This window comes from Carcharhinus amblyrhynchos, unplaced genomic scaffold, assembly GCF_965287045.1.
Source record: "Carcharhinus amblyrhynchos unplaced genomic scaffold, sCarAmb.v2.hapA scaffold_87, whole genome shotgun sequence".
NCBI classification, from domain to species: domain Eukaryota; kingdom Metazoa; phylum Chordata; class Chondrichthyes; order Carcharhiniformes; family Carcharhinidae; genus Carcharhinus; species Carcharhinus amblyrhynchos.
Window position 1 is genome coordinate 254,599 of NW_027649827.1, and position 15,812 is coordinate 270,410.

Below are 15,812 nucleotides of genomic sequence, written 5' to 3' on the forward strand. Positions count from 1 at the left end.
TGAACTAGTATACAGTGAAAAGTACTGTGTCTTAGGTGCTATACAGTCAAAGCATACCATTCACAGAGAAGCAAAGGAGAGGGTGCAGAATGTAGGGTTACAGTCATAGCTAGCGTGTAGAGAAAGATCAACTTAATGCAAGGCAAGTCCATTCAAAAGTCTGACACAGCAGGGAAGAAGGTGTTCTTGAGTTGGCTGGTACACGAACTCAGACTTTTGTATCTTTTTCCTGATGGAAAAAGCTGGAAGAGACTATTTCCGGGCTGCATGCGGTCCTTAATTACGCTGGCTGCTTTGTTGAGGCAGCAGGAAGTGTAGACACGGTCAACGGATGGAGGCTGGTTTGTGTGATGGATACATTCACGACCCTTTGTAGTTTCTTGCGGTCTAGGGCAGAGCAGGAGCCCATACCAAGCTGTGATACAACCAGAAAGGATGCTTTCTGTGGCGCATCTGTAAAAGTTGATGAGTCGTAGCAGACATGCCAAATTTCCTTAGTCTTCGGAGAAAGTAGAGGCGTTGTTGGGCTTTCTTAACTATAGTGACTGTGTGGGGCGGCAGGACAGGCTGTCAATGATCTGGACACCTAAAAATTTGAAGCTCTCAATCACTCCTACCCAAATGGCCTCATTTTGTGGGGTAAATTCTACATATGTTACATCATTGTGAGTAAACTTCAACACAACCCTCCTTTAAGGAGACCGAACAGAGATGTCAGAATCAGCTAGCTCCCAGAGGCTGTGCAGGCAGACCCAGCCAGACATTTCCTTGTAGAGATCCATTGGTATCTGCCAACCCTCCTCTTTTCCAAGTTACTGGAGTGTAATGGCACCTGTGGTCTGAGAAAGTAAATCGTAATCTTCCAGGTTACAGATTCATTTTCAGTTGACCCCCACACCAGGGATCCACGACCTACACTGTTGACCAATGCACAGGCACTCCTCGTTCTAGGACACAGTGGAAAACGCTTCAATTGATTGTCAAAGGAAATGTAGAGCTACACACACACACACACACACACACTTAGTAATTTTGAAATTTTTAATTTTTGCACATGCCATTGTGAAAACACATGCACAAGTGACAAGATAAACTCCAAACCTCCTGAAATGTCAATCGCTCACCGATAAAAGTCAAGTACTGATTGTCACACCCATGACTCTGGTCTGGAACATATTCACACATCGATTACGGTACAAAGGACGGGTATCAAATAAGACACAGAAACACGTCCAGTGACATTCTACCCACTCCCTGGGGCAGATGACAGGACTGTCATTCTGGAGCCCAAGCAGCTATCACAAGCTCACTTGTGATGCAGAGGTGTTGCCGTTGGAGTGGAGTGGGCACAGTAAGAAGTCTCACAGCACCAGGCTGAAGTCCAACAGGTCTATTTGGAATCACAAGCTTTTGGAGCGCTGCTCCTTCTCCACTCACCTGAGGCAGGAGCAGCACTCCGAAAGCTCGTGATACCAAATAAACCTGTTGGACTTTAACCTGGAGTTGTGAGACTTCTTACTGAATCTCATCCTCAGCAACTGGCTGTGGGGCAGAGGGTGTAAAGGTAAGAATTCTTACTTTTCTTAAGTCACGGGTACAATTAACAAGCTTCCACAAACAGCAACTTGATAAGCCTGTTCAGGTCAATGCACCCTAACCAACACATCTTTCAGACTGTGGGAGGAAACTGGAGCACCCGAAGGAAACCCGTGCAGACACAGGGGAGAACGTGCTGACTCCGCACAGACAGTGATCCAAGCCGTGAATCGAAGCCAGGTCCCTGGCGCTGAGAGGCAGCAGTGCTCACCACTGTGCTACCACTTTCACTTTGGCAGCTGCTATATAATTGCAAGTTTGCCCATTTTACATACAAAAAAGGTCATTAAAGCCCTGGACCTACTCATCATCCCTTCCACATTAGAGTATTATACATTTAGAATGGACATGTGATACTGCAAACACACATTTTCTTCCAGATGCTGTGAATAAAGGACAATCAAAAAACCCAAACAAGCCTCCAAACCCAATACAGTACATACATATAAAATTACAGAATAAATACAACACAGGAGGTCAGTCAGCCCTTCGCACTCCTACCAGCCCTTTGCAAGAGCTATCTAATCATCCCCACCACTCCTACACATGTACGGAATATATTATCTGTCATAAATTATCTGGAGCAGGAAAGATCAGAAGGTACAAGCAAAGAAATTGATGGTTTCACGGATCTGAAACCACTCAAGGAATCACATCAGCAAAATTTTTATTCTTGATTTATGAATCACTCCACTGGAAGCCTTTGGCAGTGCCACACAAATGCAACCAAATCGAAGACGTATATAATATATCTATATACACAAGAGGCAATAAATAGAAAAGCTGAGGGAGGGGGGACTCATCATTCACAAGCGCCTCCAACAAACATCCCATTTATAGAAGACACAATCGGAGGAGTCAGTTCAAACTCGTATCAGTAAACTGATTAGTGTTAAATATACATATTATATACACAACAATGGGAAAAAGATATCAGGAGTTTCCCTGTGTCATCGCGGGCTCTGAATCTAATCAAAGATCTCGTCATCTACAGTCTGACAGGCTCATGACAGCAGGAGACAGTGACTTCCCCCCCGCCAAGATGGTGACTGGCCCTGCCTGGAATGCGTACGGACCCACCAGACTCCGATATGGAGAGGGTAGGAAGGTCACTTAATTAGAATGCGATGAATCTGAGCAGGATATTTGAGGATGGGGGCGGATTAGAACTGGCCAGCAGAGTCACTTAGAAAGGGTCCATTTTATTCTGTCCTTCGACAACTGAGATTGGGAGCTCAGTGAAGCTCAGACCTTTTGGGGGTGGGAGGTGGGGGTGGGGTTCCCAGCTCTTGCCCTACTCCACAAAGCTACCTATTGGACGTTCCAATGGTGTAAGATGGTGAGAGTATTTTTTCTTTAAGAGTAGGGCTGCAGTGATCGGATAGAATATCAACAGACATGAAAAAAGCTGACACTATCACAACACACAGGGGGAAATAGAAGATTGAAAGGTATCCGACCTCCCAGCTCTCACCTTGGGTGGGTTTAAGAGGGCAGCACTGTGGTGACCAGGGCCTCTCACCCACTCAGACCCAGATCGGAGGACAACCTCCTCTGCTGAGTGGAGACTTCTCCTTGATGCATCGGTCAGACTGACGGCAGTACAACTAACCCAGTTCCGAAAGGCTAGAACAACCAATCCTGCTCTGAATGGCTAATCAACCCCACTGGTTCCTGGTAGGCTACCAGCTCTTGGAGGCTAGAGATACAGGGAGGGGGGAGGAGGAGGAGTCCATTCAGCCCATCGAGCTTGCTCCAGCTCTGAGCTGTACATCCACTCCAGTTCCCTGCCTTCACCCCAAACATCAATTATACAGATTGTGTGAAAATGTAGATGAGCCCAGTCACTGAAGCTTCAGCCCAGACCCAGTGGCCCCACCCGCCCCCAGCCTCATGGGTGGGAGCTGTAGAGGAGGAATGAAAAACCCCAACTCCCAAAACAAATCAAAAAAAACAATCATATTAACAGCAGGACTTTTTAAAAGTATAATTTCAATAATCAATAGGTTTTATCCAAGCAATTTCTACACTGAATATTTTGGATTCTAAGTGAACCATACCATCGGCTGCGAGGTGCGTACTGCTCCTAACACTCCACTGGAATCACTAGCCTTGTCACCCATAAACAAGAGCGCCAACTCCTCTGCAACTGGGGCAGACAAAGAAAGAGCTCATTAAAAAAAAACTGCGTTTTTGGACAGGAAAACATCGCGGAATGAAAACACTTCGGCACCGATTAGACACGGAACAAAGCTCCCTCCGATCTGTCGCAGTTCCCAATACCAACCTCAGATATCCCTCCAGCCGCCCTGCACTCCAGCAGACAGTCCACAGCAGAACTACAGGCAGCTGTGTGTGTGTTATTGCAAGAGCAGGAGGAGGTTCAAATACGTCCTGAACTCAGTTCACATTAGGAAACATTGCACAGTGGGGCGAGGAGAACTGGCCCACCCATTATAGCGAGACTCAGCTCAGAGCCAGTCCGGAAAACAAACAGGGGTTTATAGCAACACAAAGATAACCGATGAGAACATGTATTTGTTTCTAAGATCCTTTGCCTTTGGCATTATACCTGGTGTAAGTTGCTAGAATCACTGCTCCTTCTAAACCCCACGCTCTCTCCTGCTAGACACTGCTTAAAACAGGATTCATTGCTCCTCTCTGTACAGATCATGCACATCCTCAGCTCCCCCCCATCCCAGCGTCTGGGTGGCCAGCTAAGCGAGGGTCTTCTTCCCGTCTCTCCAGACTCCGTCTCTCCAGCTCACACCTCAATATGGATGTCCGATCCTTTCCCCTCTTTCAGCAGCAGATCCTCCTGCTTCATTTTGGGTTTCTCAGTGCGTGTGTGCCATACAAGAACCTGAGGAACAGGACAATAGCCGTCAGTGCCGAGTGCACCCGCCCAGAATTCCAACAAGACAACAGCCGTCAGTCAGTGCCAAGAGCACTCACCCAGGATCCCTATGGTGTAGGTGGTGGCCACCTGGCCCAATGAGTCTGCACCTTCTCGAGAGAGCACCCCATCCATACCTTCCCACCCGATCCCTGTAACCCCAGCACATTTCAGAGGATCTCGGTGCATGAGATGGCCATTTGGCCCAACAAGCCTGCACCAACTCTCCGACAGAGCATCTTGCTCAGACCCTAGCCACGTAACACCACATATTTGCCCCTCAAATTCCCCTACCCCACATACCTTTGGACACTAAGGGGCAATTTAGCATGGCCAATCCACCTAATCTGTACATCTTTGAACAAAAAGATCAACCCCATCCTGGCAGTTATTGCACTGGAGGGTGGGCAGGAAGGTACGGTAGAACTTGCAGCAAGCAGACTACTTTATAGCAGAGTCCACTTCCCCAGCGAGTAGCAGAATCTATTTGAACAGAGTCTCTATGCACTGTAGCAAAGGGAACTCATGACCAAAACTACAGCAGGCATCATCCATAAATTCAGGATTATTTCTACAGCCAGGAAGAGGATAATTACATGATATAAATTAGGGTACATGAAATCAACCACAGTGTGATTCACTGAATCACAGAATCCCTACAGTGCAGCAGGAGACCATTGAGCCACAGAAACTACAAGCACTAGGCCATTGGGCCCTTCGAGCCTGCTCCACCATTCATTTTGATCATGGCTGATCATAGAATTCAATATTCTGATTCCCCCTTCTTCCCATATCCCTCGATCCCTTCAGCCCCAAGAACGTAATAGAATCATACAGTACAAAGTGAGGCCATTTGGCCCATCACGTCTGCACCAACCACAACCCCACCCAGGCCCCATCCCAGTCACCTCAAATTTTCCCAAGTTAGTCCTGCGGATACTAGGGGACAATTCAGCATGGCCAATCCACCTAACGTCTTTGGAGTGTGGGAGAAAACCGAAGGAAACCCGCACAGACACAGGGAGAATGTGCAAACTCCACACAGTGACCTTTGACAAGGTACTGCACGGAGTGGACGTGGAGAAGATAATTCCACTAGTCGGAAAGACTAGAACCAGAGGGCACAATGTCAGGCTAAAGAGACAATCCTTTAAAACAGAGATGAGGAGGAATTTCTTCGGCCAGACAGCGGTGAATCTATGGAACTCTTTGCCACAGAAAGCTGTGGAGGCCGGGTCATTCAGTGTCTTTAAGATAGAGATAGATAGGTTCTTGATTGATAAGGGGACCAGAGGTTATGGGGAAAGGCAGGAGAATGGGGACGAGAAAAAAAATCAGCCATGATTGAATGGCGAAGCAGACTGATGGGCCAAGTGATCTAATTCTGTTGTGTCTTATGGTCGGTTGTTGCATAAGGTTAAATTTCACGGGATCCAGGGTGAGGTTGCTAAATGGATACAAAATTGGCTTTATGACAGAATAAAAAGTCTGACAACTCCAGGTTTTAGTCCAACCGATTTATTTGATAGTAAACTCACAAGCTTTCGAGGGGACTCCCTCTTCGTCAGGTGAATGGAGAGTTCTGGCCTCGGGAGTCCCCTCGAAAGCTTGTGAGTTTACTATCAAATAAATCGGTTGGACTAAAACCTGGTGTTGTCAGACTTTTTACTGTGTTTACCCCAGTCCAACGCCGGCACATCCACATCATGACATTTATGACAGAAGCCAGAGGGTGGTTGTAAAGAGGTGTTTTTCAAACTAGGGGCCTGTGACCAGCGGTGTGCCTCAAGGATCAGTTCTGAGCCCACTGCTATCTGTCATTTATATTAGTGATTTGGATGAGAAATGACTCCAAGATCGGTGGCATAGTGGAGAGTGAAGAAGGTTATCTCCGTTGCAACAGGACTTTGATCATTTGGGCCAGCAGGCTGACGAATGACAGATGGTGTTTAATTTAGACAAATGTGAGGTGATGCATTTTGGTAGACTGAACCAGGCCACAGCTTACTCAGTTAATGGTAGGGCACTGGGGAGAGTTACAGAACAAAGAGATCTAGGGGTACAGGCTCATAGCTCCTTGAAAGTGGAGTCACAGGTGGACAGAGTGGTGGAGAAGGCATTCACCATGCTTGGTTTTCATTGGTCAGAATACTGAATACAAGAGTTAGGACATCTTGTTAAAGTTGTATAAGACATTGTAGGAATCCAAATTCCTACATTCCCAACCAGAGGGGACACAGATTGAAGAGTATCAGTAAAAGAACCAGAGAGGGAGAGATGAGGAGAAATGCTTCCTTTTACACACACAGCTGCAATCGGGAAAGGGAGGTAGAAGCTGATCCATTATTGCTGACTTCTGCAGAGTTTAAGGTGATGGCTAATCATCTTCTTCTCAGGAGCAATTGGGGTTGGGCAGTAAATGGCAGCACGGCCAGGGATACCCACAGGCACTGGTGCCTCCAGTGGCAGGGACCCTGGGTAGCACAGTAGGTTAACACAGCTGCCTCACAGCGGCAGGGGCAGCACGGTGTCACAGTAGTTAGCACTGCTGCCTCAACGCCAGGGACCTGAGTTCAATTCCTGGCTTGGGTCACCATCTGTGTGGAGTTTTGCATGTTCTCCCCGTGTCTGTGTGGCCCGGTTTTGTCCCACACTCCAAGCATGTGCTGGTTAGGTGGATTGAACATTTTAAGTTAGCCCTTAGGGAGACTAGCTAGGTTAAATGTGTGGGGTTGTGGGATAGAACCTAGGTAGGATTGTTGTCGGTGCAGACTTGATGGCCCGAATAACTTCCTTCTGTACAGTAGGGATTCCATGATTCTGTTTTTGTTTCAGATTCTAGCATCTGCAGTATTTTGTTTTTATTCCATGCGTTTACCCTGCTAATCCCCCTGACACGAAGTGGCAATTTAGCATGGCCAATCAACCTAATCCGCACATTTTTGGAGTGTGGTAGGAAACTGAAGCACCCGCAAGAAATCCACAGAGACATGGGGAGAATGTGCAGACGCCACACAGACAGTGACCAACCACAGTGTTGGGAAGCAAGCAGTGCTAACCACTGTGCTATCCAATGATTTCTTATACCAGGGAGCTGTGTTTATTTCAGGCGATGGAGAGATGGATGATATTTAAACACCAGAGGCAGAGTGTGGACAAGCCACAGGAGTGATCTTTGGAATCGGAAAGGAGGGGTGCTTTTCAGGATGGAAAGATCATTTCTGAAGTAAGCAGGATGATAATGAGATTGGAAGTTTAAATCTGGAAGTGTGACGACTGATCCAAGGAAAGAAAAATTCTTTCCACACAGTGAGACAGTGTGGCAGTTACCAGGATTCTGAATCAAATTGAGACATTTGGAAGGTGCAGATGATTTAAAATGGTCTGGTGTTGGGTATGAAGAGATTAGGAGTTAACGATCAGGAACAAGAAAGGAATTCTAGAATGACAGAATCCCTACAATGCAGAAGGAGTCTATTTGGCCCATCACACCTGCATTGACTTCCCGACAAGAGCATCCCACCTAGTCTCTATCCCTGTAATCCCACGTACTTGCCCACTAATCCCTATTGGGGATAATTCTTCGCTGATTTCAACCCTCTCTACTGCACTGAGTCTCTGCTCGTCGACATTGCCAGGTGGGCGAACCTGCCACTTACCGTGTTGCAGTTGTCAGCCTTGGGCTCGAGCTCCTCGATTGAGGCCAGCGACTGCAGTAGGCTGCTCTCAAGGTAGCCCCGCTCTGCGTTGATGTCAAACCTGGCTTCACGGTTAGCCAGGAGCAGCTGCAAGGCCACGGCGAAGCCTGCCATATCCATGGGGAAGGGACGGTTGGGTTTCCAGGCCGTGTAGAATCCAACCACCTTCCCGTTCTCCACCAGCGGCCTCTCGAAGCGCAGGCCGCCAACTAGACCCACCGGCCAAACCGAAACACGCTTTGTCCAACGCATCTGTGGGAAGAGCGAAGCAGGAGGGAGGAATTATAGCACAGTCCCTACCCCTTAAAGCATCTCTGACTAAAACACATGGTCACTTATAACAATCATAAAATGACCAACATTATCCAGTTCCATCAAGCAATGCTGAGGTGATGGCCTAGTGATACTAACGCTGGACTATTAATCCATGAACTCAGCTAATGTTCTGGGGACCCGGGTTCGAATCCCGCCACGGCAGATGGTGGAATTTGAATTCAATAAAAATTATCTGGAATTAAGAATCTACTGATGACCCATTGACGGAAAAACCCATTTGGTTCACTAATGTCCTTTAGGGAAGGAAATCTGTCATCCTTACCAAATCAGGACGGACCTTGTGATCATGGCACACTCTGCTGCCACTGTGTTGGTGGTGTGGAGGGAGTGAATATTTATTTACAATGTGGCACCGGAGATTCGGTTGGCAAGTGTTGAATAACCCCTTTAGGATCTGGTGTTGGGCTTATGACACCCTTGTTGCACTGAGATCTCCAATGTTGGGCTCAAACCTTTCACCCTCCAAGCACCAGCTCCTCCAAAATCATACAATCCTTAGAGTACAGGAGGAGGCCATTCAGCCCATTGAGGCTGCACCGACAACAACCCACCCTATCCCTGTATTTACCCTGCTAATCACCCTGACACTACGGGCAATTTAGCATGGCCAATCAACCTAACCTGCGCATCTTTGGAGCATTGGAGGAAACCTACACAGGCACGGGGAGAACATGCAGACTCCACACAGACAGTGACCCGAACCGGGAATCGAACCCAGGTCCCTGGCACTGTGAGGCTGCAGTGCTAACTGCTGTGCCACCGTGCCGCCTGTAAGATACTGTTGTCTGTATCCTAGCTCACACAATATCCCACTTATCCAGTATCCTGGTTTTCACTGATCTCCGCGTAATCCCAATTGTAATCACCCTACATTGCCCGTCCTGCCTATCGGTGGTCGGGCTCTGAAATTGACCTTCCCCAACCCTTTCCCTCCTGCTTTTAGGCTCTTCTGGGTTTTATCGTGCTAATAACGCAATATAACTGCAAGTTTTCCTTCACAGTACAAGCTTCCAGCCCTACCTCCTCAAAGAGCTTCAGGCTGTACGTATTGTCATCATCTGCAAAGTAAACGACTGCCTCCTCGCTGAGCTCACGGTTCTCCCGCAGCCACTGGATCCCGCGGTTCCTCTGCTCCACACCCCGGGGCTTCAGCCAGTTAGGGTCACTCTCCCTCAGCTTGTAGATGGTGGGTGTGGGCAGGTTGAGGTGGGTGTAGGACAGGCCGCTCTGTGCTAACAGGTCAGCCACCAGCTTGGAACGGTTGGCAGCATCCTCCACCACGATCCAGTGGAACCTCTTCACGTGCAGGAAGGTCTGGGAGAGACGGATCAGCTCAGCTTTCTGCACCAACCTGCCGGGGTCAAGGAGGCATGAGAGAATTCAGGGACCAAGGGAACATATAAACCAAACGAGGGGCCGCCGAGCGAGCGCGGAGTGCAAGGGATTACGGAGGAAGTGTGGCGTGAAGGGGCAGATGAGGAGAATGTTTTTTGCAACTTGTTGCCATCTTGAAGGTGCTGCCTGAAAGGGTGGTGAAAGCAGATTCAATAGAAACTTTCAGAAGTGAATTGGAGAAATATTCAAAAGGGGAAATTTACCAGGATGCATGTATTAATTAGGGATTATTTCAGAGACAGGAGAGATACAACAGGCCAGGAAGTCTCATTCTTCTCTGTCAACAGGGGCTCAGTCACACTCACCTCTGAGTCACAAAGTCCCTGGTTCAGGTCCCACTCCAGTGTTTGAATACAAACATACAGCCTGTCAAAGGCAGGCCAGCTAGTGACACCAATGTCCCACGGATAAATGAAAAAATTGAAAAACAGGGAGGGAGTAGGGAATGGGTCTAGAGTGGGAGGGGGGCGCACAGGGAGGGAGTACATAGAACATAACAGTGCAGTACAGGCCCTTCGGCCCTCGATGTTGCGCCGACCAGTGGAAACAATCTAACGACTCTCTAACCTAAACTATTCCAATGTTATCCATATGCCTATCCACTGACCATTTGAACGCCCTTAAAGTTGGCGAGTCCACAACTGCTGCAGGTAGGGCATTCCACGCTCTTACTACCCTCTGAGTAAAGAACCTACCTCTGACATCCGTCCTATAACTACCACCCCTTAATTTGAAGCTATGTCCCCTTGTGTTAGCCATCACCATCCGAGTAGGGAATGGATTTTGAGTGGGAGAGAGTAGGGAATGAGTTTAGAGTGGGAGAGGTGCGTACAGGGAGTAGGGAATGGATACAGAGGGGTTACTTTCAGTGAGGGGCCTGTCCATACAGATACGAACCCAGAGACTCCGTGACCATTTGGAAGGGTCCACACCTTCCTTGTGTCTATATCTCAGCTTGGTGCTGAGCCATACCTGGTGTATGTTGGTGTGATGGCATAAATAGTTGGCAGAGGCTGTCCGTCCGGTGCTGCAGCCCCTGCCTCCTCGGCTTTCAGCTGCCTCTGCAATTTCTTCACCTCAGCTTGGAGATGCAGCAGCTTCTGATCCTTCTGCCGAACCAGGTCATTTGCCGACTTCATCTGTGGCGTGCAGTCACAGGGCTGGCCTGCAGACAAGCAGAAAAAGAAAGAAATAAACCAACACACAGGACATTGAATGGCCATCAACTCCTGACTGACACACCACCTTACTCCCCTCCATCTCCTACACCCTCTCCCTCAGCCTCTCCGCTTTCTCCAGGCACGCGTTCATTTTGCTGGATTTATATCAACAATCACCGTACTTCTTGGACGGAAAGAAGTGACGTGGTGGCACAGTGGTTAGCATTGCTACCTCACAGCGCCAGGGACACAGGTTCGATTCATGGCTCAGGTCACTGTCTGTGTGGAGTTTGCATGTTCCACCCGTGTCTGCATGGGTTTCCTCTGGGTGCTCCAGTTTCCTCCCACACTCCAAAGATATGCAGGTTAGGCGGATTGGCCATGTAAATTGCCTCTTAGTGTCTAAAGATGCGTAGGTTAAGGGGATTAATAGGTAAATACGTGGGATTAAAGTTAAAATTTATTTTAATAGTCACAAGACGACTTACATTAACATCGCAATGAAGTTACTGTGAAACTCCCCTAGTCACCACAGTCAGCGCCTGTTCAGGTCAATGTATCTAAACGGCACATCCTTCAGGCTGTGGGAGGAAACCGGAGAGCCCGGAGGAAACCCATGCAGACACTGGAAGAACATGTAAACTTCACACAGACAGTGACCCAAACCAGGAATCGAACCCGGGTCCCTGGCGCTGAGAAGCCACAGTGCTAACCACTGTGCTGCCCAGATTAAAGGGATAGAGGCTAGATGGGACGCTCTGTTGGGGAGTCAGTCCAGATGTGATGGGCTGAATAGCCTCCTTCCGCATTGTAGGGATTCTATGATTCTAGAATTCTTTCTAATTTCTAATCACTAACTTCTAATCTCCTCGTACCAAACACCTGCTTTGAATCATCTGCACCTTTCTGATGTTCTCAATTTGATTCAGAGTCCTGGTAACTGCAACACTGCCTCACTGTGTGGAAAGAATTTCTCTTTCCTTGAATAGTCATCACACTTCCAATCTCATTATCATCCTGAGTACTTCAGGAAGGATCTTTCCATTCTGAAAAGCCCCACTCCCTTCCATTTCCAAATATCACTCCTGTAGCTTGTCCACGCTCTGCCTCCAGTGTTTAAATATCATCTCACCACAGCCTGAACTAAACACAGCTCCCTAGCACAAGGAATCTGGATAGCACAGTGGGTTAGCACTGCTGCCTCACAGCGCTAGAGACCCAGGTTTGATTCCCAGCCTCGGGTCACTGCCTGTGTAGAATCTGCACATTCTCCCCATGTCTGCATGGATTTCCTCCGACTGCTCCAGTTTCCTCCCACACTCCAAAGGTGTACAGTTTAGGTTGATTGGCCGTGCTAAATTACATCTTACGGGAATTAGCACGGTTAACACCTCGAGTAAAAGCAAAATACTACGGATGCTGGAATCAAACAGAAACAGAAAATGCTGGAAAATCTCAGCACGTTTGACAGCATCTGTGGGCAGAGAATAGAGCCAACATTTCTCCATAAGACGAAGGGTAAACTACACTCGAAATGTTGGCCCTATTGTCTCCCCACAGATGCTATGAGACCTGAAGGTTTCCAGCATTTTCCATTAATATATGGAGTTACAGGGTTAGGATCTGGGTGGAATTGTTGTTGGTTTCTATGATTTGCTCTGATTTTCCCTGATTTCCCAAAGGAACAGGCGGTGGCTGGGGTTCAGATCCAGATACAGGAAGCGGACAGTAGTCACTTGGGACTGATGGAGAGAAGCATTCCTGCCTCTCATGCCCCATGTAAGCTCAGCCAATTCCAGCACTCAAAGCCAGAATTAAATGTCTCAAAACAGAAAAACAAGAGGCTAGAAGCAGCCAATTCTGTTCGTTGCAGTCTGGAACACTGCATCAGTGTGAAAGCGTCACAGCCCTGAAACACTAATTCTTGTCCTGTACCCTGGACATTCTTTCTTCCGTCGGAAAAAAGCTACAAGTCTGAGAACATGTACCAACCAACTAACTCGAGAACAGCTTCTTCTCTGCTGCCGTCAGAATTTTGAATGGACCCAACTCACACTAAATTGATCTTTCCCTACACTTTATGACTGGAACACTAAATTCGGCACTCTGTCCTTTCCTTCTCCCCTGTGTACTCTATGAACGGTATGCTTTGACTGTATAGCACGCAAGAAACAATACTTTTCACAATGTGACAATAAAATTATCTATTAAGTTTCTCTATACCCTAGCTGCGACTGTAACACTACATTTTGCACTTTCTCCTTTCCTTCTCTATGAACAGTATGCTTTGTCTGCATAGCGCACAAAAACCAATGCTCTCTACCTAATCCCAATACGTGACAATAATAAATCAAATCAAATGTTCATTAGCATCTACTGAAAGATAAACACTGAATGCAGGATAAGTAACTTCAGTGAAAAGAGGAGTGCACAGCCAGAACCAAACCACAAAAAATATTCATGTGTTAAAACGAAGATATATAAAGGACTAGGCCAATGAGGAGGGATTATAAGTGGGGCTGTGTCAGGCAATGAAACAGAAACTAGAAGGAGTGGGCCATTCAGCCCTTCGAGCATGCTCCACCATTCATTTTGATCATGGCTCATCATCGAATTCAATATCCTAATTTCCCCCCCCCTCAATACCTTTAGCCCCAACAGCTATATCTAATTTCTTCTTGAAATCACACAACTACTTTCTGTGGGAGTGAATTCCACACATTCAGCACCCTCTGGAGGAAGGAATTTCTCCTCACCTCAGTTCTAAAAGGTTTACCCCTTATCCTCAAACAATGACCCCCTAGTTCTGGACTCCCCCCACCATTGGGAACATTCTTTCTGGATCTACCCTGTCTAACCCTGTTAGAATTTTATAAGTTTCTATGAGATCCCCTCTCACCTGTCTAAATGCCAGTGAATGTAATCCTAACCAAATTAGTCTGACAAGGCAGTGAGGAAGTGAGCCAGAGGCTTAGGAATGGTTAAGGATGTTGGTGACAGTGAGGCATCATGGAGTGAGGAGGAGAATTTGATCTCAGAAGATAAGGGAGGAAATATTATAGATACCTAGATAGAATCATGCAGCACAGAAAAAGCCCTTTGGCCCATCGAGTCTGCACCCACAATAACTACCATTAAAGTCCCACTCATCCCATTTTCCTGCACTTGTCCCATATCCCTGAATGTTTTGATATTTCAAGTCCTTATCCAAATACTTTTTAAAGGTTGTAAGGTTTCCAGCCTCCACTACCTTCTCAGGCAGCGCATTCCAGATTCCCACCACCCTCTGAGTGAATAAACGTTTCCTCAAATCCCCTCTGAATCTCCTGCCCCGCACCCTAAAATTCTGCCCCCTTGTGACAGACCCCTCAACCCAGGGGAACAGCTGCTCCCTACTCACCCTGTCCACACCCCCCCCATAATCTTATACACCTCAATCATGTCCCCTCTCAGCCTTCTCTGTTCTGGAGAAAATAATTCAAGCCTGTCCAGTCTCTCCTTACAGCTCAAACGCTCCATCCCAGACTGCATCCTGGTGAACCTCCTCTATACCCCCTTCTAGTGCAATCACATCCTTCCTATAGTGAGGCGGCCAGAACTGCACACAGTGCTCCAGGTGTAACCTAACCAACATTCTGTACAACTCCAACATTACCTCCTTACTCTCATACTCTATATACGAGGATAATGGGTAAACCTCACAAAACTGAGGTGAAGGGAAATTTCTTCACCCAGAAGGTAACTAATGTGTGGAATTCACTCCCACAGAAAGTAGTTGGGGCCAAAACATTCCGATTTCAGGAAGAAATTAGATTTTGCTCTTGGGGCTAAACAGATCGAGGGATATGTGGGTAAGTGGGGGGGTGGGGGCGGGGGTGGAAATCAGGATATTGAATTCGATGATCAGCCATAATCTAAATGAAGGGCCGAATGACCCCCTCGTGCTTTAGTTTCTGAAATGATTCTGACAGAGTTCGTTTACGGGGGGGGGGGGTTATGAAGGGGGTGCTGGGTGATTCAGGGGGAAGAGATGAACTGATGGGGAGGATGAGTGAGGGGGAGATAACGTTCATGGAGGAGACGATGAAGAAATGGTGCAGATCTTTATGAGAGAGAATGTTTGAAAGATATTATAAAGGCAGGGGAAGAATGCGAAGGGATGTGAGGAGGAAGGAGGGGGAGTGTGGAAGGGGGGGGCTGTGGGATCTCGGGGGTGGGGGCGTGAGGGGAGGGGCCTGAGGGGGGGGCGAGGGTGAGTTTCTCAGGGGGCCAGTCTCCACTCTCCCCCGGGGTCTAGGCCTCGGCCTCGGCCTCTCCTGCGGCACTGACCGAGCTGCAGCAGCGCGTACATCAGCCCCAGGACGGAGACCAGGAAATAAACGACGAAAACGCTGCGGAGCTTCAGCCGCGTCAGCCTCATGGCGGCGGCTGCAGACGGACACCACCGCGTCACTTCCCGTCCCGCCAACAGCCCTCACTTCACGTCACTTCCGTCCTGCCCTCGCCTGACGTCACGTCCGCCCCGCACAAAGGCCGTCATTTGCGCCACTTCCTGTCCCGCCCTTTCCTCATGTGAGAAGTCACAACAGCCAACGGCCCTCGCGATGCGTCACTTCCGCTCCCCTGTACCCGGGATAGACCGTTTTCACAAGCGTCACTTCTGGACCATCTGCCTCGTTTCCATCCCCAATCAATTAGTGTTTACAAACCCTATGACTATCTTTCAGTGAT

At 48.0% G+C, this 15,812-nt stretch overlaps 1 protein-coding gene across 1 annotated transcript; it reads right to left on the reverse strand.

Annotated features, from left to right (window-relative positions):
* Positions 1-3,867: 3,867 nt before the first annotated feature.
* Positions 3,868-15,538, reverse strand: b3gat3 (beta-1,3-glucuronyltransferase 3 (glucuronosyltransferase I)). Its single transcript, XM_080182747.1, has 5 exons — positions 15,411-15,538; positions 10,894-11,086; positions 9,547-9,877; positions 8,152-8,442; positions 3,868-4,459 (listed from the first exon to the last, which is right to left on the reverse strand). Exons 1-5 carry the CDS (start codon positions 15,499-15,501, stop codon positions 4,361-4,363), a joined length of 1,005 nt encoding a protein of 334 aa, XP_080038873.1. The 5' UTR covers positions 15,502-15,538; the 3' UTR covers positions 3,868-4,360.
* Between the last annotated feature and the right edge of the window lie 274 nt (positions 15,539-15,812).